The 19,372-nt window shown below is 49.0% G+C and overlaps 1 protein-coding gene across 4 annotated transcripts in view; it reads right to left on the reverse strand.

Moving 5' to 3' along the window:
• BCAR3 (BCAR3 adaptor protein, NSP family member) overlaps positions 1-19,372 on the reverse strand; it is a 115,953-nt gene that overhangs the window by 44,190 nt on the left and 52,391 nt on the right. The window contains exon 1 of one of the 4 annotated variants that reach the window (XM_040471016.1): positions 10,482-10,880. The exons of the other annotated variants lie outside the window; for them this stretch is intronic. Within the exon in view, the coding sequence (XP_040326950.1) occupies positions 10,482-10,565 (84 nt within the window). The 5' untranslated portion in view covers positions 10,566-10,880. Of the gene's footprint in view, positions 1-10,481; positions 10,881-19,372 lie in introns of those variants that run through there. 4 annotated transcript variants of the gene reach the window in all.

Consider the following 19,372-nt stretch of genomic DNA (forward strand, 5'->3'; position numbering starts at 1 on the left):
TTTAAGTACCTTGATGACATACTTTCTCCTTTCCAAATCCTAGAAAGAATCTCATCTTCAGAAAAGATTCTGCAGATGGGTTTTGATGCCATTTTACCATTTTATAATTAAACCTGCATAATTTATCACACTCAACACCAGATTTTTACTCCAGTGCCATTAAAAACAGATTTGCAATTTGCTATTAAATTAAGATGCTTCATTTTCCTACTACCTGTGATTTTTCTTTTCACAGACAAATGATCATACGAGGGCCATCAGACCCTAGCACAGACAGGAAACTGACATCAAAATCCCTCAAGAGCCCAAATCCAAGAGATTTCATTTTATTCATTATCAAACCTTATCAAGTATTACAAAAAGAGGCTCATAAACCATAAATAGGAAAAATGAAGAGAACATCTGTGGAACTCCTTGTTTATCAAGGTTCTGAGAAGTTTCCAATAACATTTGGCTTTCCATGTGTGTGAATGAAAAAGACTAGTTTAATTTTACATTATGCACACTGGAGTCTTACCACAGCCCACGCCCTAGGCGTAGCAGTAGCTTTATCCCCCCAGGCTTACCTAATTGCATTAGGATTATTCTGATCGGTGTGCACAGCTCCCCTACATGTTCAATCCCTGTTACCTTTTATCACCCATCATTCTCTAGGCAAGGTCTCTACACCTTTCCATCTTGCAGGATCATGAAGTTACTGCTTTTGATGCCTAGCTTTATTTTGATGGAACACCAAGGGACTGAAAATTATTTTTCACAGGAGACCGATCAGTCTAAAAACTGCAGGAGGAATTGGAAGTTGGACCGAATGCAGCACACCCAACACCAACCCTCGCGGCTGCTCCCCTTCACAATAGTTACCTACACATGCGAGAAACTGCTCAACATGCTCATTACACTGTAAGAGCTCCTTTCCCAGCTACCTGCCTTGGTGGCTTTGCCCATCATGTTTCTACCCTCTTGACAAAGCATGATTTACCCATGGACTCACTCAGTGCTCAGCTCCAAGGGGGTCTCATCTTTCCCTGGGAAAAGATAAACTGAAACACAAATGAGATTTTCAACAAGCCATTTGTAGCCATTTGTTAGCCTCTTGCCCTGAAAGCTCTGGGGGTACCTTCCCCTCTAGATCTAATTTAGATGATGACTTCCTAGAGCAGCCTGCGGAGGGGCAACATCCAAATCATCCCCACGAGGCAGCCCTGTTTTCTGATTCCTCCCAACGAGAAATCAGATTGGCACACTTAGGATGAAGGCTGAAAGTCCTTGTTTGCACCTAACCATTTAGTGGGTCAGTGGAATAAGAGGCTTCAAATGAAAAGTTGAGTACTAGGCGACCTATGCCACCCCCTCTGTAAACTGCTTTGCTCCCATGAACCATGTCCTCAACTTCCGATACCACTTCTCTCACTAGGTTGGCACACAGGCTAAATGAGATAATGCAAGTGAAATATTAATCACTGGGTCTGGCAGCGAGATTTCATTCCATGAGAGCAGTGCTTTGTTAACATCTATGGGGAAAGGATAAACAAGACTAACCCTGGCTAATAGGGCAGACCCCAAGATGAGGGTTTGAAGACCAGCTGACCAAAGTTCAGAATGTGAGGAGCTCCAAACCGGAAATCTCTCCCACTGGTCATTCAACCTTGTTAATTCATCTTAACCCAAATTACGAGTGATCTGGTGGAAAATAGCTGTTCACCAAAATAGATGCCCTATTTGCTCTTCAATAAGAATATCAGAAAATCAGAGCGCCTGGGTCGGTTAAGCATCCGACTCGATTTTGGCTCAGGTCATGATCTCACGGTTTGTGGGTTTGAGCCCCACGTGAGGCTCCATGCTGACAGAGTAGAGTCTGCTTAGGATCCTCTCTCTCTCTCCCTCTCTCTTTGCTCCTCCCCTGCTCACAAGCATGTTCTCTCTCAAAAATAAATAGATAAACTTGAAGAATATCAGAAAATCAAAACCAATTTAATTAAAATATAGTTGACCCTCAAACAGCACAGGTTAGAACTGTGTAGGTCCACTTATATGCAGATTTTGGGGGGCAAATATCATACAGTACTGTAAATGTATTTTCTCTTATGGTTTTTTTAATAACATTTTTTTCTCTAGCTTACTTTATTGTAAGGACACACTGTATAATACATATAACATATAAAATATGCATTAATTGACCGTTTACGTTAGGCTCCCAGTCAACAGTAGGCTGTTGGCAGTTAATTTATGTGGACTTTACGCAGGGGATTGTTCAGGGTCAACTGTACCATCCTTCTATTTTGTTGTTTTTAGAGAGGGAGAGACAGCACGTGGGAGAGAGCACATGCGTAAGGGGGAGTGGGGGGAGAGAGAGAGAGAATATGAGAGAATATCTTAAGCAGGCTCCACACTCAGTGCACAGCCTGACTCGGGGCTTGATCCCATGACCCTAGGATCATGACCTGAGCCAAAATCAAGAGTCGGACATTCAACCGACTGAGCCACCCAGGCGCCCCTGTACCATCCTTTTCTTAATTCATCTTGAATGAATGGGACAATGAATGAATAAACAAAATGCATCATGGCTGAAAGACACTAGGAGATCTAACTGGAAAGAAAAACAAGAAATGCCAAACACACACAGAGGAAAATCCAAAGAGTCAGAAACCCTTCCAGCGTGGGGTGTAGAATAGATGACTTTCCAAATTCTCTCTCTCCAAAAACATACCATGACTAATAACTGTCTCAGACATCTGCTTTGGGGTAAAGCAATCGTATGTCAGGGCTAAGTACACAGTAGGTTCTCAGTTAAACCAAACAATTCATCACAAGATGGGTTTTGGCCAAGCATTGACTCTACCACTTCCAACACAGAACTCACACGTCACTTTATTATTATTATCTTTTTGGATGTTTATTTATTTTTGAGAGCAAGAGAAACAGAGCGTGAGCAGGGGAGGGGCAGAGAGAAAGGGAGACACAGAATCCACAACAGGCTCCAGGCACCCAGGCACAGAGCCTGATACAGGGCTCGAAGTCACGAACCACTGAGATCATGGCCTGAACCAAAGTCAGACGCTTAACTGACTGCGCCACCCAGGGGCCCCGACACACATCACTTTAAAGGTGTATTTTTCCAAGAGGAGCTCAAAGCACTCGACACCCACATATCTCGTTTAACAAGCTGTTGAGAAACACAATCACCATGCCAGATGTCATGGCAGAAACAGGAAAATAGCAGCTGAACTTGAGAGGAACAAGACACCTAAAAACAATACAACTCAGATTCATCGGACATGAATATGTACGATGCTCCCGGAGTTATATAGGCAGGAAGAAGATTTAGATCTCACAAGAGTCAACATCACCAAGGCCCTGAATGTTCATGATTTGCTCAGACTTAGAGAATATTAGTTAGAATCCAAGTCTCCCAAAGTATATATAGCACTGGAAATGTTTAGTCCGTATAGAGCAGACCTAAAGAAAACATGAGGGCTATGTGGAAATAGCTGAAGGCTTGGGCTACTGCCATGCCTAGATGATGGTCAAACAGACTTGGTTCAACTCCCTAAGGAAACTCATCCAGCATCACCCCCTACCCTCCCCCACATACTGTTTTATTTCTAGGTGTTCACTCATACCAACCAATTTGGTCTCAAAACAGACATGCCTACAATAATGGGAGGAAAAAATGCACCTGAAGGGCTGTCATGCCCGTTTAACTGCAGAATAAGGTAGATACTGCAGGTACACAGATTTTGACTCAAAGCAAAGAGAGACCTTCTAGCAATTAGAGTTGTTCACATGTGGGAATGTAGCACCTTAAGGGCACAGTACACACCTCATGTCTAGAAAGGTCAAACATAAAGGTGAAATCACGTCCTATGAAGAAGTAGGGCAGGAAGACCAGTTAGGAAGCACAGTGCTGGTGGCAGAGTCAGGGAGCAAGAGGCAGATGAGAGCAATGTTGAGGAGTAAAATCTTAAGACATCTTGAGATGTGGAAGATGAATGGGAGAAGAGACACCGGAGCTCCTGGAAGATGCTGAGCCACCAACTCCCAACACAGAAGCACAGAGGGGGCAGGTTTGTGGAAGAGGACGCACAGCCTAAGATGCCCCTGCCCTGTCTGGATGGAGTGGCTCACCAGGCCGCGGGATCCAGGGGCTGTGAGAGAAGGGCTGGACTGGGCACGCACTGGGGAATCCTCAGAATGTGGCGTAGCCTATCTCAACTGCCACCTAAGAGATGGGGGGTTGAGGGCATATCAGAAGGGTTTTTAAGAGGCAGGCTAGAAAGAGAAACTGAAGATAATGTCTTAATCCTTTGGGGCTTCTGTAAGATAAATACCATATACTGGGTAGTTGAAACCGCAAACATGTACTTCTCCCAGTTCTGGACGCAAGTCCCGGAGCAAGGTGCTGGCAGGTTCAGTGCCTGGTCTGCTTCCGAGTTCTAGATAGCTCTCTTCTCACTGTGTCCTCACACAGCAGAGGGGCAGGAGAGCACTCTTTTGTAAGAGCACTAATCCCATTCATAGGGCTCCACCTACCACCTCCTAATATAGCACACCCGAGGTTAGGATTTCAACATGAATTTGGGGGTGGGGGGGACACAAAGATTCAGTCTCTAGCAATAGGGTGGGGGCTCAGGAAGGGATCCTGGGAAAGATCCAGGAGAACAAGTAGAGTGCGGTGTCCTGGCGGTCAAGACTTTCAGGAAGGAAGAGCCAATAATGCCAAGTGCAGCAGAGTCCCAATAAAATCAGAATTGGACGGCATCCACCAGACTTGGCAAGGCTGCCGGTGGGGTGAAGGAGGCAGAGTGGCCACCGGGAAGTGAGAAAAACAGAGACCGTGTTAATCAGTTTTTGGGTGGAGGAAGACAGGGACCAAGAAATGAAGACATGGAAATAAGCAGTATTTTTAGAATGGGAAAGATTGGAGCATGCGTACAAACTCAGAGGAAAGTGTTGGTGGAGAGGGACAGACTGAAGGTCTCTGAGGAGAGGCCAATGGAGAGAAGTCTATGCAGAGGAGGTGGTCATGGGCACAGGTGGCAGGGCCAGCCTTGGTCAGGACACTTCATCCTCGGAGGAAGTGAGGATCTGGAGCTGGATATAGTTGTGGCTTGTGGGGGTAGTAGTGGGGACGGAAAAATATTGTGCCCGATGGTCTTAACTGCTGCTGTGAAGAAACAAGATCCCGCGAGTGTGCAAAAAGGGCCAAAGGAGAAGGTGGAGGGAGGCAGACCCCAGGGGGCTGAGCAGGGACAAGCCGAGCCGATGGGAGGCTTCGAGGATGTGGGCCTGAGCTGGGGGAGGCGCTCCTCAAGCTCATGCTGCCCGCAAAAGGACCGAGCCCAGACCTCCCCCCGCTCCCCACCCACACTGTTCACTGGCTTCCACTGCCCTGCACAATCCGCTCACCCACCACCTCTCTTTCCTCTGCTCTCAGCTTCGGCCAGGCGTCCCTCCAGGGTGTGATGCCCGCTCTCCTGCCTGTGCCCTCTGCCCACTGCTGCTTTAGGAGCCGTTCAGTGTTACCTCCTCCTGGAAGTTCCCTGACCCGGGGCTGCATTAACACCTCTGCCCAGGGTCTCACAACACGCCGGGTGTCACGCCTGCCCTGCACCTCCCATGCACATTGGAGAGAGAGCTGCTTGCACTTTCATCTCCCCACCAGACATGGGAGCTCCTTCAGGGCAGGAGCTTGGACGGCCCCCCAGCCCCCAGCAGGCCCTCGTATACAGGCAGGGCGTGGGGGGCGGGGATGTAGGTAGGAGGCTGGCTCACGGGTCTCTCAAATTCCATCTTATTAAGAAACTAGGATTCTAGCTTGTTGGTTGTCTGTGTGTAACTGCTTTTGTAAAAGCACACGTGTTTCAGAGTGGACACTGGGGAGAGTTGTTCTCTATACAAACTAAAAGACTGATCATAGTTCTTTCATAAGCCAGAAAAATAAGCCATGACATTCTCATGGCCAGAGCCAGATTCCAACAGTAGCCCCTGGGGCTGTGGACACGCACTGGAAATCCAGACGAGGACAGAGATGCTGCAGTCCAAACCCACGAGGCGCTCCTCCCCTCCCCTCCCCTGCCAGGACAGCCCGAGTTTCCTCTGCTGGCCTGGAGACATCCAAAATATGCATCAGCTAAAAGGCCCCAGAGTGGTCTCTAACGTCTTCAAACACAGCTACAGAGCCCTGGGCCTTCCACATACCCCAGACCCCTCACATGGTGTAGCAGGAAGGCCTCTGTGACCCCAGCATGCAGACTCTCCAGCGCTCTCCCCAGTGTTTGGCACAGGCCCGCTTCTCTGTCGTCCTGGAGGTGCTGAACCCACTAACAGAATTTTCCCAGGGTCCCAGTCTCATTTCTGCTTCCCACCCACGTTTCTCCAACAAAAACAAGGCCTCGGCCAGGATCCAAGCTCCGGGGTCTGCGGAGAGGGGGTGCCGGGACCCAGCCTCTGTCAGCCATATCCTCCCTTCCTCTGATGCTGAAACCAGATCCCACAAGCTCCCAGATGCCAATGGAATGCATTTAGGTCTCTTTAAAAAAAAGCTGTGCTAGGCTTATTTTGGAGGGCAGGAGAGATAAATGAGCAACTAGCAGCCGCCCTGAGGAGGGGCTGAGTCACTTGGAAAGACACTTCCCGAGTGCCTTTTTCCACTTTGCACAGCTCGTGCTGATGGTGCATCAGCCCCACTGACTAAGGCAACCCAGGCCATCATCAACACCAGGATGGAAGACAAGTGCCCAAGCTGTCACGAGAGCAAACACACCATGGGACTGGCCACAGGGAAGGCAAGCAGGACCTTGGCTCTACCACATTCACTCTGACATAGGAAAGCAGTTTCTAATGCAAACAAGTTCCAGGAATCCAACCGTCTAGGGATGGGCAGATGGGACACCCCAGGCTGTAAATGTGCATTCAGAGAGCTCCCAATACTTTTTCTAGGGGCATGGGAAATGACCGAAAGCAAAAACAAAAGCTAAGAGTAGCAACGGCTCAATTCAAGCTCTTCTTGCTATAGAGCACTTGATGGCTGCAAAGACGATCACATCTATGCGTGGGAAAGTATATGCTTAAATTCCACCGCCTTCTAACCATGACTTCTCATTGCCAAGACCAATGCCACCGGACTCAGTGACTGGTTAGCCGAGACTAAACAACTCATTTATGTACCGTGTCTATGCTCCAACCTCTCTGTTTAGGCTCCTTCAGAAACACAGCGATTCTGCACTTGCAAGGGAACTCCCACCTCTTAGATTCCCCTGGAGTGAAAATCACACAGACCTTCCCTCAGGAGTGGCCATTGGTAAAGAGGCAAATTTCAGCTCCTTTCCCCCGGCCTCCACACAAGAAAAATCAGAGACACAGGGACCAGAGTGGCGGTTTGTTCTTATTGCCAGTTCCAGAAATGGGATCGATTGTGCTTCTCACCAAATTCTTTCTGTGGTTCATGAGGGACCTAAAGGTGGTCCCACCCCGTCTGTAGGAGGATTACCTATTCTCTGAAAATTACCTCTGCACGCCCCAACCCCCGAAGCCTCTCCTGAAAACTGGGGTTCACACTATTCTTCCCCAACTGCATTGTAAACTGAAGTATTAATGTGCACACTGTCTTCTTGTTTTAGGTTTCAATGGTCTTAATGTGGTATCATAGAAGGGACATTGAAGGGCTTGAAGCCAGACAACCTGGTTTATCCTTGGTGCTCCATTGAATGATTCTGGGTAAGCAGTTTCTCCTCCGGGGGAAGGGATAAACTATCACCCCGCCAACGCAAAGCACTCGTTTTGAGACTCCAGGAGGACAACTCACTTGTGTTCCTTGTGAAGGAACTCAGACCCTGGAAAGTCTTTTGGAAACATAATGAGATGACACTATGACCTAATGCTCCTGTGGTAAGTCCTTCAAAGCAGGGGCTCTCCCTCAACGGTCACTTTCCACCCCACCCTCCCGGTAGAGTGCTTACGCATGGATGGGCTATTACATTCAATGTTCAGGGACTTTTGGACTTGAACATGCCTCAGTAATGCTATGGATCGGTAATATCTTCACTCCAAACTCTTTTTCACCGGGCATAAGCAAAATAGCCTTTCCTTTTCTCACCCAAGACCCACTGGTCTTTTGTGAAATGGCTGCCTTCTGTGAACCCCTTCAGGGACGTTAAGGTTGTGACCCTCAACATGGCTGGAACATCTCGTCTCTGGCCTCAACTCCACTGGGGCCAGAAAGGATTGCATATCCTTGATTCTCCTCTCCATTCTTGGCCCCCTATTTCACTCTTTTCCAGGGCCTTAGTATGCAAGTCCACACAAGGCCCCTAAATACATTCTAAATTCCATCAAATCTCTGCAAGTAAGATTTTATTCCCTCAAAGCACCAGCGTGATTGGTCTCCTATGTAATGAAGGAGCTTTTATATTTTTAGTTTTCTTCCCATACAACAAACACTATTAATAACATTCTAGTTTCTCCAGAGATGATATGGATTAGACCAAATGGAAAGTTACCATGGCTACCAGAGTGTTATTTTTGGTATGAGAAATTCACGCCAAGGGAAGCAGCATACACGGTCAAGAACTGGAGCTTTATTTCCGCTTTGCTATCAGGCAATCAATCCCAATGTAATTTTGCAACCCTAATTGCAACAGAAACTAATTATGAGTGGCAAGACCCGAAAACCCTAATTAAAGTAGGAGTCAATAAAATAAAGCGATGCGGCATTATCACCGGGGCAACTCTGGCGGAAAGCACAGGAGGTAACCGCCAAGCAAAACAGGACGGGAAGCACACTTCGAGGTTCAGTGGGGAGCCCTAAGTTGGGTCTGATAGTGTCAGTTTCTGGTGAGTGAGCACATCAGGTCCCTTCCACAAAGATGCACCAAACTGAGAGCGAGGTGGGAAGCCTTGGGTAGAAAGGAGATGTTTCTACCATCAGTCAACCACCAGGAGTGGCAGTCACAGGGAGGCCAGGGAGGGAGAGCTGAGGAATGGCTAAATCAGGCTCACCCCATGTAATACTGTGGCCTTTCTGTGCAGGCCTCTGAGGACATAACTGCAAAGGAACTGGGGCATCCAAGCAGAATCTCATCACTTGGGCCCAGATATTTATGGGCTATTTCCTCACATATGAACCCTGAGCGGCACTTTTCTGAATTAGCAGAAGTTGGCTTCTGGAAGGACTTCTATTAGACTGAAAACCTACTGCCAACCCCTGAAGTGTATGGTCCCTTTGGGACCTCCTGGTCTATCTTTGACAGCTTTAAAATACTGTTAATGGCATGACTTCATCCACCCGACGCTAGAACGATCCATATTTAGGCCAGAAACCACATGGTCCTCATATCACCCCACTGGACTCCAGGATAGAAAAGGGCTCTTAAATCAGGGAGGAAACACTTTTAACCGATGATTAATTACTCACCCCCGCCCCCGAATTCCTTGACAAAGACAAAAACAAACTTTGCTAGATGGTTAGAAAGCTACTCGGAACACTCCGACAGGGCAGTAAAATCAGAAGAAGCCTACCCTCCTCTCCCGCAGGGTATATTATTTCTACAAAGGGCTCTTTCTCCCTTTAATAGGTTTTCCTGTTAGGTTTGCCTGAGAAATCTTCTCTTTCAAGCATTATTAAAAAGAAGGAAGCGGAACATCATAACCCTGCACTAAATAAGTCAGTCCCTCAGGAGACGGAGCTCCAACATCTGGGTGGGAAGAATGTCACGAGAGCTTCGGATTCCTACTTCCCAAGAATAAATGAGGTCTGTAGTCAAGCTAGGACCGACAGGATTTCTTCCACGGCGCACAAACCCACGAATCAATGAGAACCCGTATTAATCTTCATTCCTAGTGTTGTCACAGGCAGGCAACACAGAACACAAGTCTTGTCTTGAATTAGTCAAATGAGGTTCTTTGAATATTTTAGTCAAAATAGTGCACTGACATATTACGCAAAACCTTTGGCACTTGTGTCTCGTAACCAAGGTTCAAAATGGGAGTAGTAAAGAAAAGGCAGTTCCAAATGCCGAAATGTTTTGGAACCCGGCTGAAACTTGCAAGGAGTCGTCTGGTGGTTTCTGCATGTTATATACGTTATTGACATAATGGACTAGCAGGTTCAGCAGAGAGAGAGGGGCTCAGCCACCTCACGCTCACTGCCAACAAGGGAAGAGAGACACAAAGAGAGAAAGAAGAAAAATAGCTCCGTCTTACTGAGTTACTTTGGTATAGAATGTCAGCCCAAAGAGACTGAAAGTGTCTTGAAAAACACAGCTTCATCCCAAAACACAGACTAGACCTCCTTCTGTGCAGCTGGATTCTGCTTCTAGGGGAGGCGGTTCACTAGGGGCTTAGCAGGGTCTACCGACCAAAGAAAGCACCTCTGTTTTTACAGCCAGCAGGCTGTAAACTTTTTCTGGTGCCTTTTAGAAGACTAACGCTTTCAAGGCCCCTAAAAGAATCTCCAACGCACCTTATCTCAAAACTGCACCTACCTTGGCTCCAAGGAAAGACTTGCGGTGATAGAAGCAGCACAGGGCTGCCGAGAGGGCGTGGAAAGCATTGCATTCCTTAGGCATCTTTCAGTGTCCAGTCCCTGGACCACACACTTTCTTTAGGGTTAAAAGAAATGGGGCTTGGGCGTCGGAGCCCTGGCCCCACGGCGGCAGCAGCTTGGCTGCTGCTGCCCGCAATCCCGTGGCCGGTCCGGTCGGGGGAGTGAGCCACTCCTTCTCCCAGGCCAGGCTGGGACTCTTCCCCTCCGCTGAAGCCAATACGATCCACTCGCTCAATTCTGGCAGGCTGGTGTCCAGCCTGCCATGCACACAGTGCCAGAAATTCTCATGTGACCAGACTTGCTTTCTGATGAAATTCTAACCTCTCTTAGAAGAGGCTTTGGGCTTTAGCTGTCCCCTCAGTTTAGAGACCCAGCAGAAATCATTATCCCCCTCAGGCAGCCTGTCCTTTCCAGGGCTCTAGGGCAGCAGGCAGTCTGCTCCTAGAGGCTTTATCTGTTTGCCTGTCACCCTACCAGCTAAGGGTTAAGGAAGCATGCATCACACCACCTTGTGATTAGACAGAGGCTCCTTTGAGAAAAGGACCTAAAGGTGACTGGGGTGTGACTTTCCTTTAGGACCAATCCTACAAGTCCTAAGAAATGTGGGCAGGGTCCCTGGCCCCACTGTCCCACCCCACCCGCAGTACTATTTATTTTTAATTAGAATGCTCCTGGCAGGTAGCTTGCAGCTGATAACGTTGGCATAGCCATCACTGTGGGCAAAGCAATACTGTCTTCCGGTGTTTAATTAGCAAGTCTGTCAGCAAACACCCCAAGCGTCCCATGCCCTCCCACCTGGCCGAGTGGTCTGTTGAGAGGATGGGGGACAGGCTGTGTACCTGCTTCTGATCCTCCCCACTATTTGTCTCATTTCCCTCCTTCACTTGGAAAACTCTGTTTGAATTGTCCTCTCTGCCTAACCCAGACCCAGGACTTGGACCGTGAGGCCCATGCAGTACACGTAGCCAAGCCATCCTCCTGTGCTAAGAGGCCTTTGCCCCCAGGGAGAGCCTCCTATGACCTTCGGGGGAAAGTAATCACCTCCCTTCTAGCATTCCAGTTACAGTGGATGCTCAACAATGTTTTTTGTTTGTTTTTTGTTTTTGTTTTTCAAGTTAAACCCAGGTTTCTGCCTGTAGCTCCTCTCCTACTGTTCCAAACATTACCTTTCTGTGGCTTTGGCCACTCAAGACTGGAATGTGTCCTGAAGCTTTCTGAAACTTCACACAGGCAGAAACTTGTAATGAGGAAGAAACAGAACCTATTCAGTGCAGAAAGGAAGGACACCAGATGAGGCATGAGGGAGGTATGAGAAATATCCAACAGGATTAGTGGCAAATCCTCGGGAGGCCTCGGCCTTTGGACTAGGTCAAGTTGGCCTGTAAAAATAGAGACATGTTTGTTCAATGCCTGGTGAGCGGCTTCTGTGCTTGGATGCGGCTTGAAGGGGCAGAGGGGCAGCCTCATAAATACAGAGGGTGTGGGGATGGAGTGACAATAAGTCGGCACCACAGGGATGGTGGGGAAAGGGGAGGCTGACTTCCTTTATGCTCCCTCAGTCCTCCTCTGTGACTCTGGAGGTGAGATGTGCAGTCATGGGAGCTCCTGGGTCCATGGAAGTGCTCCCAAGAAGCCAGTAGCAAGCAGGAAGGGTGACAGAGTTCACGGGGATTCTGAGCTGGAGGGGCCCCTGGAGATGGGCCGGCTGGTGACTCAGTACTGTCCTCCACAACCCGAGTACTGTATCCACAAGCAAGCATTTACTCTGTTTGCCCTCATTTCTATTAGCCGGGGTTCAAAGGTAAGTCCACCTGAGCAGCCGGAGCCCATGGCCTGTGTAGATGGCTCATCAATCAGGCCAACAGCCACCAGGTAAGGGGCCCAGTCTTCACCTGCTCATCCCCCTTGGCAGGAAATAAGAAGCACCACCAGGCTAAGAAACTCGCCAAGAGGCTACAAAAAAAAAAAAAAAAAACAACAACAACAACAACAACAACAAAAAACCAAAAAAAAAAACCACACCATCTCCAGCCCGGGAAAAGGAAGGGCAACAGCTTTTTAAATCCGTCTCTCCGTCAGAGAGATTCGCCAGCCAAAGCCTCTGAACTCCTCCCGGACCCTCAGAAAGTCTGAATGAAATGCATTCCTGAAAGAAATATGCAAATAATTCAGCCATGTAAAATTACCAAGAATTATGTCATCAGATGCTCCAGGGCCAGGGTAAAAGCAAAACAAAAGATCCTCAGGTCACTGGAGAATCACAGCTCTTGTCACTTACCCTGTTTACTCTAAGAAACGCCCCCAAATGTCGAAAGAATTGATTCTGTCAGGATTAAAGAATGAGCTAGTCTTACTAGGTAAGTGTTTCCTAAGCATTTACAATTTTTTTTTTGTTCCATACCAAAAATAATTTCTGAAACAGCACTCAAAGGTTTTAATAAATTTCTCCTGAAATGGCCAAGGAGGGAGACTAAAATAATGTGTGGTTGTTGCATCTAAAGATGATAATTGCGTGAATTTGCAAAGTGCCCTTCACTGACTTGTTATGCTTCTAAATATCTGCATCCACACTGATCAATTCTCCCATGTTCTCCCCACAGTGATTATTCTATTCTAGTTACAAAGAAACAGAAGAGCAGGACAGTATGTCACTCAGCAGAGAACAAAGGACCAGGGACTCCAGCCTGTGAATACAGAACCTGGTATGCAGTCATGTGGAAATACGAATAAGAGATTTTTTAATGTCTTATAATTAAACCTGTTACTCACACGGCCCCATGAAAAGGCAGTGACCTAGGGCTGGGGTCACTCTCTGATGATTTGGTGCACGTGAGTTAGGACCAAATTTGGATTCAGGCTTTTCAACACATTACGCCTTTCTCAGGACCAGGGTCAGCATCTCTAGTGAGACCCCAGGGACTCATGGAGAGGGGGAGGGGGGAGAGGGAGAGAGGGAGTGGTGCTGGGTGTCTCACAGAGCTCCTGGGAAACTGTGCTCTCTTGCGCCCCCTCTGGCCTCCGGGAAGACTTGCTCCTCTGCACCAAGGAACACACCTGTGAAAAAAGCCAGGGCAGCCAGGTAGACCCTCGAGGGGGTCTACCCCATGCCTTCAGGTCAAATGTTGTTCACCCAATCTGGGAAGAGGGTTAAAAAGGCCAGAGGAAGGCCCCCTGCTCAAGTGTTGTCCTCAACGCCATTGTTTTCCTTGGGCAGCCCTAATACTAACCTGCCCTATACAGTAACCATGGAAACAGGAGTTGCCTGCCAGCCATATTCCACAGACGGTGCTTCCTGTCGGCAGCAGCCCTTGCACTGAGGGAGGCTGAGAGCCCGCAAGAGTCCCTCTCCCAGAGTGCTACCGTCTTCACTAGAAGATCAGGGTCCCAGTGAGGCAGACCCTCTCTTTGACCTGGCACGGGTGGGGAGAGTTGTGTAGGGAGAGAGATGTGCCTTCCAGGTATCTGCTTTTACCTGTTTCAGGGCAACTAGGAAGACCACGTTGCCAGTACGCCACCATTCCCCTCCCCGAAGCCAGCCCAGAATCAGGGCATCACGCCTTAAGCGCACTGAGGTGCTCGTCATTGTCAAGTAGCCCCGTGGACAGTGACACTGCCCACGGTGGGCAGCACGCTGTCACCGGAGGGTACTGGTCCAAGGCTGCAAGGCCTGGGCTCGTTCCCGCCCACAGGGACACGCTCAGAGCATCAGTCAAGGGGTGAACACCAGTTGTGGAGGTCACAACAGCTCAGCCTCTCGTGGCAACTCCTGAGACTCCACCTCCCCAGCAAGACCTCTCTCCTGACTTTTTGCCTCCACTAAACCCCGGCATTCAGATTCTTGGTGAACAAAAACAGCTTTAAGGAGATAGGGAGTAAGACTGATGCTACCATTCCCTTTTCCCTGGTGCCGCACGAAACCGAGAAGATGAACCCGGATGGGCCCAATCCTAAGTATCCAAGACTGCCCTCTGCGGGTTCTGCCCCTTGAAGAGCAGCCCGGGAAGCCCAGAGCCAAAAAAGGTGCATTTAATTTTTTTTCATGCTTGTTTATTTTTGAGAGTGAGCGAGCGAGCAAGCACGAGTGGGGGAGAGGCAGAGAGAGAAGGAGACACAGAATCCGAAGCAGGCTCCAGATTCTGAGCTGTCAGCACAGAGCTGGACATGGGGCTCGAACTCACAAATCGTGAGATCACCACCTGAGCCGAAGTCGGACGCTCAACCGACTGAGCCACCCAGCATCAGAAAAGGTGCGTTTCTCTGCAACCCTGTCTCCCAAAGCTTCCCAGACACCTGGCCTGACTGCGGTATTCTGAGCACGACAAAGCAGGAGGCGAGCTGGTGGTGGAGGAACGGGTGCGCCTCTGACTGCCCACCCTCACATAAGTGATAGGACGCAGGGGTCGAGGGGAGTTTGTTGGGAAACCTCTGAGGATGAGGAGAAGCCATCAGGGAAGAAGTCTCCTTCCCCTCAGGCCAGACTCAGCAGCTACACAAGCTGCCAAAGACCATTGGACACATTTTCCTATATGCAAACGAGATTCATCTCTTGCTCAAAATGCACACTGCACTCGGTGGGAGGAGGGTGGCTCTCAGGGCCACTCTGTGTGTTGCTGTGGACAAGATGCTTGCTTGCGCCTGCGAATACAGAGGGTGCGTTTAAGAGGGTCTACCGTGCACATCTCGGTCTGCCAGTCCTCAGATTCCTCATGGGGGTGAAAGACTATGGCTGTCAAATGGCCTCTGTCCGGAAGCAGTATTGATCTGCCTACCACATCAACAAAGGAACTAAGGACAGTATTCACAAGCACGTTTCTCCCTACCGGGTCTTACAGACCCCCCAGTAAATTTCCGTTTCTCTAACTGGCTATGAAAATTGTAAAACTGACATCGCGGGGCTAAATCACGTGAGCGCCCAGCCCTGACTCTGCTTTCTTGCACTATCACACACAATGCCGTCCCATACATCCCACCACCACCACCTATTTTCTGATATCACCCCAGGAATCCTGCTGCACAAGCCCAATTTTCAGTCTTCAGCATGAAGGCAAAATGAAACGTGCAAGCATGGGGCAGAATTCCAACCTCGAAGAACAGACTTGGATTCTGGTGGTCTCTGTCTTTTCTCACAGTCCATGAACACCACCCAGCCTCCTCCCAGAGCAAAAAGGCACACGCTGTAACGTTTTACATATAATTTCAGGGGATACTTTGCCCCCCGAAGCCCATCCACATGCCCCTGGGAGTCTCACTCATCCAAGATGAGCCAGCCCCTCCATGCTTCTTTCCATTCTACACTCACGATGCACGCACCTCGCCCAAAGCGGGCATTTGTTTTTCTGGGCACTGTAGCTCCGAAGTTTTCTGTGCTGTGTGCTTTCCTCTTTCTCCTTCCTTCTGCTTTGGTAAGTGTGAGCTATATAAGCAACTAATAGTGACCACATATACCCCTCAGAAGCCCCTCCCAAGCAGAGCTGGAGAAATGCTCTGAGGGGCGTCTGCAAAGCCAGGACACGTGAAGCTTCCCCGGCCAGGACCAGCTGCACTGTCTCCCATCTCCACTGCCCCCAGCTCTCCCATCTCACAAGCATTTCTGCAAAATGACATCTTCCAACACTGAGCTGTGAGACACATATTTGCATGCCTCAAAAGTGACACTGGCAGGTAGGGTAGAAGGAGAGCCAGGGTGGGTTCAAGTCTTTACTGCACTGCTAGCAAGCTGGGTGACCTTGGGAAATTTCTTAACTTCTCTGAGCCTCCGTTTCCTCCTCCAACTTACCAGGTTTTTTTGAGGCCCAAGTGAGACAGCCCATAAAGAGCCGGGCACTCAACACATAGTAGGCACTCAGCAAATGGGAGCTTCGGTTCCCATTTGTTCCTACTGCAGGGCATATTCCTGATCCCACCCAAATGTCAGACCACATGCCCCCCACAGGAGTGTGGACGGCTCTGCCCTGAGCCACCGACTGACAGGCTGGTACAACAGTGACTCCTGAACCTTGAAAGCCAGGGACCAATGAGGAGGCGTTTAAGAGTTTTCTCAGTCTTAAAATATTTTTAGCCTTCAAACTTTAAGATCACATATGAAAATCGCACATATGGTTTTAATCACACTTGCTCAGATGTCTCCAATGATTTTCTTACTCCAGAGCCGCTGTCGTTTGGAGACCTGTTTGTTTTAGCAGGTGGCACGTGTGTCCACGGCATCTGCCTACTCGGCCCTCACGCAGGGGGAGCTCCCGGTCCATCCACAGCTACTGAGCCCTCAATGCCCCACCCCATCCCAGCCAATCTGACTGGGGATCCTGAACACCCCTCCCCACAGGACCTGGGTCGCACCTCCAGTTCCCCATTGCCCCCCTCACCAAGTCAGCTGCAGAGCTAGGAGTCCGTCTACACATCCTGCCTGGATGTTCTGCCAGATGCTCCTCCAGCCTCGCCCCCTTGCCTAGCCCAGCCCTCCAGGGTCTTGCTCTAGGACTAGATCTTCCATGTGAGGCTGGAGTCCTTAGAGGACCACCTTCCATGTGCGTGACTCCTTCATTCCGCATCAGCCCCTACTACTGGCTACTCTGATACCAATCATTTCTTTTTCTTTCTTTTTTTTATGTTTAGTTTTGAGAGGGAGAGGGAGAGAGACACACAGAGGGTGAGTGGGGGAGGTGCGAGAGAGAGCCGGAGACCCAGAATCTGAAGCAGGCTCAGCACAGCACCCAGCGCGGGGCTTCAACTCACGAACCGTGAGATCATGACCTGAGCCGAAGTGAGATGCTTAACTGACTGAGCCATCCAGGCGCCCCCCGTCCTTTTATTTTTTTTTAATGTTTATTTATTTTTGAGAGAGAGAGAGAGAGAGCGCGCACGAGTGGGGGTGGAGCAGAGAGAGAAGGAGACACAGAATCCGAAGCAGACTCCAGGCTCTGAGCTGTCAGCACAGAGTTTGATGTGGGGCTCGAACCCACAAACTGTGAGATCATGACCTGAGCCGAAGTTGGATGCTTAACTGACTGAGCCATCTAGGCGCCCCCCCTTTTATTTTTTTTTTAATGTTTATTTATTTTTGAGAAAGAGAGATTGAACACAAGTGGGTAAGGGGCAGAGACAGGAGACACAGAATCGGAAGCAGGCTCCAGGCTCTGAGCTGTCAGCACGGAGCCCGACGCAAGGCTCTAACTCACAGACTGTGAGATTGTGACCTGAGCTGAAGTCAGATGCTTAACCAACTGAGCCACCCAGGAGCCCCTGTTGGAGCACCTTTAAACCCCCGTGAGATGAGGGGAACCCCTCCCCAGCTGGTGGTGGGGCCTTGCTTGCACACCACACTCACTGTCACCACTGAATACTGAAGAATACAAGTTGGGTTCTCAGCAACCCTCCCCGACCACAGACTCCAGGGCTGCGTGCCCAGCAGACTGCAGCAGTCACAGACATCCCCCACCGCTCAGCCGGGGCTCCTCCAAGAGCCAGCATTTCACCCCCGTGCAAGGCCCCCAAGAGCCAGCATTTATACTGAGAGCTTTTACCATGGTGAAAGCTTATTTAATACTTACACTGGGAGACACATATTATTATCTCTATTTCATATGTGAGATCAAACAGTACTTAGAGTTAATAATTAAAATGACTCTCAATCAGAATAGCTGGATCAATCGGATGTGATAATGGAAGCATGACTAGCACCTGGTTGCCTGGAGTACCTTATCTTGTGCAAATCCAAAAGGCAGAATCATGGCTGCTGCAACAGCCCCCTCCCTCCCCCCCTCCCCCCCGAGACAGATATTCTTAGCAACAGAGGCAGCGGGTCTCACCTGAAATAGCCCATCAGAGATCTTCACTCATTACTGACGGGAAAGGGCAGAACATGTACAGATGGACACTGAAGCAGAATCTGTAAAGAACCAGGAGGCAGCAAAACCCTATAGCACAGGGGATGACTGCAGGGCTAAGGGACCGCCTTTTTCATATATAGAAACATCATCTAGGCCTATTTCTCTACAGGAGAAGGCCGACTCAGAGGGTGTGTTGCATGGGAAGGCTCATATTGATTACCAGCCAGTTTGTTCACTTCCTAGAGCAGTCAGGTGCCAAGCACAATGCTGCCTACAGAGGTGACATCCAGATGGTCAACACTTCTGGTGCCCAAGGTGGGACAATGGGTTCCTTTTGTCAGTGACTCAAAGGACAATACAATCCCTGGCCTTGTAGTGTGTACTCAGAGGAGAGGGAGGGCAGGGTGGAGGAAGGGAGAGTTACCAGGGAGAGCGGCAGGAAGCCACCTGAACCAATCTCGAGGGACACCACAGCAGCCTCAGGGCTGGAGTACTTGTGACGGCAGATGTGAGAATTTTTCTGAGGCCAAACTATAAGCAGAATCCACAGCCCCTATGCTCCAGTGCCCACGACTTCTCTGTAACAGTATGGATCTGACAATCAGACTGGGAGGCAATGGGTATCCAGCACATAGGAGATAAACTCGAGAAGGATGAGTATAGGGTTTGAAAGGGTCAAAAAGAAAATACCTCTGCAAAACCTACCATTCATATGTCAGTATTTTACATATGTACCCCAAGGAAACAGAGACAACCAGAAATAGCACCCAATATACTTTTGTGATCCTGAACATTCAGGGGAAAAATGATATAAATAGCAGATGGTGGTTATTATGTTTAAAAACTTTAACCCGTGGCATGTACATGCATCTTGTTTTGGATGTGTGAACTAATCAGAATTCTGAACACTAAATAGTCCAGGTGGACATGTGACCTAAGTTAGACCAATCAGAGTCCTTCCCTGGGAGTTTTCAAACCAGGGAGGAGGGAGAGGTCCCCTTTT

This window comes from Herpailurus yagouaroundi, unplaced genomic scaffold, assembly GCF_014898765.1.
Source record: "Herpailurus yagouaroundi ecotype Mexico unplaced genomic scaffold, PumYag 77, whole genome shotgun sequence".
Taxonomy (NCBI): Eukaryota; Metazoa; Chordata; class Mammalia; order Carnivora; family Felidae; genus Herpailurus; species Herpailurus yagouaroundi.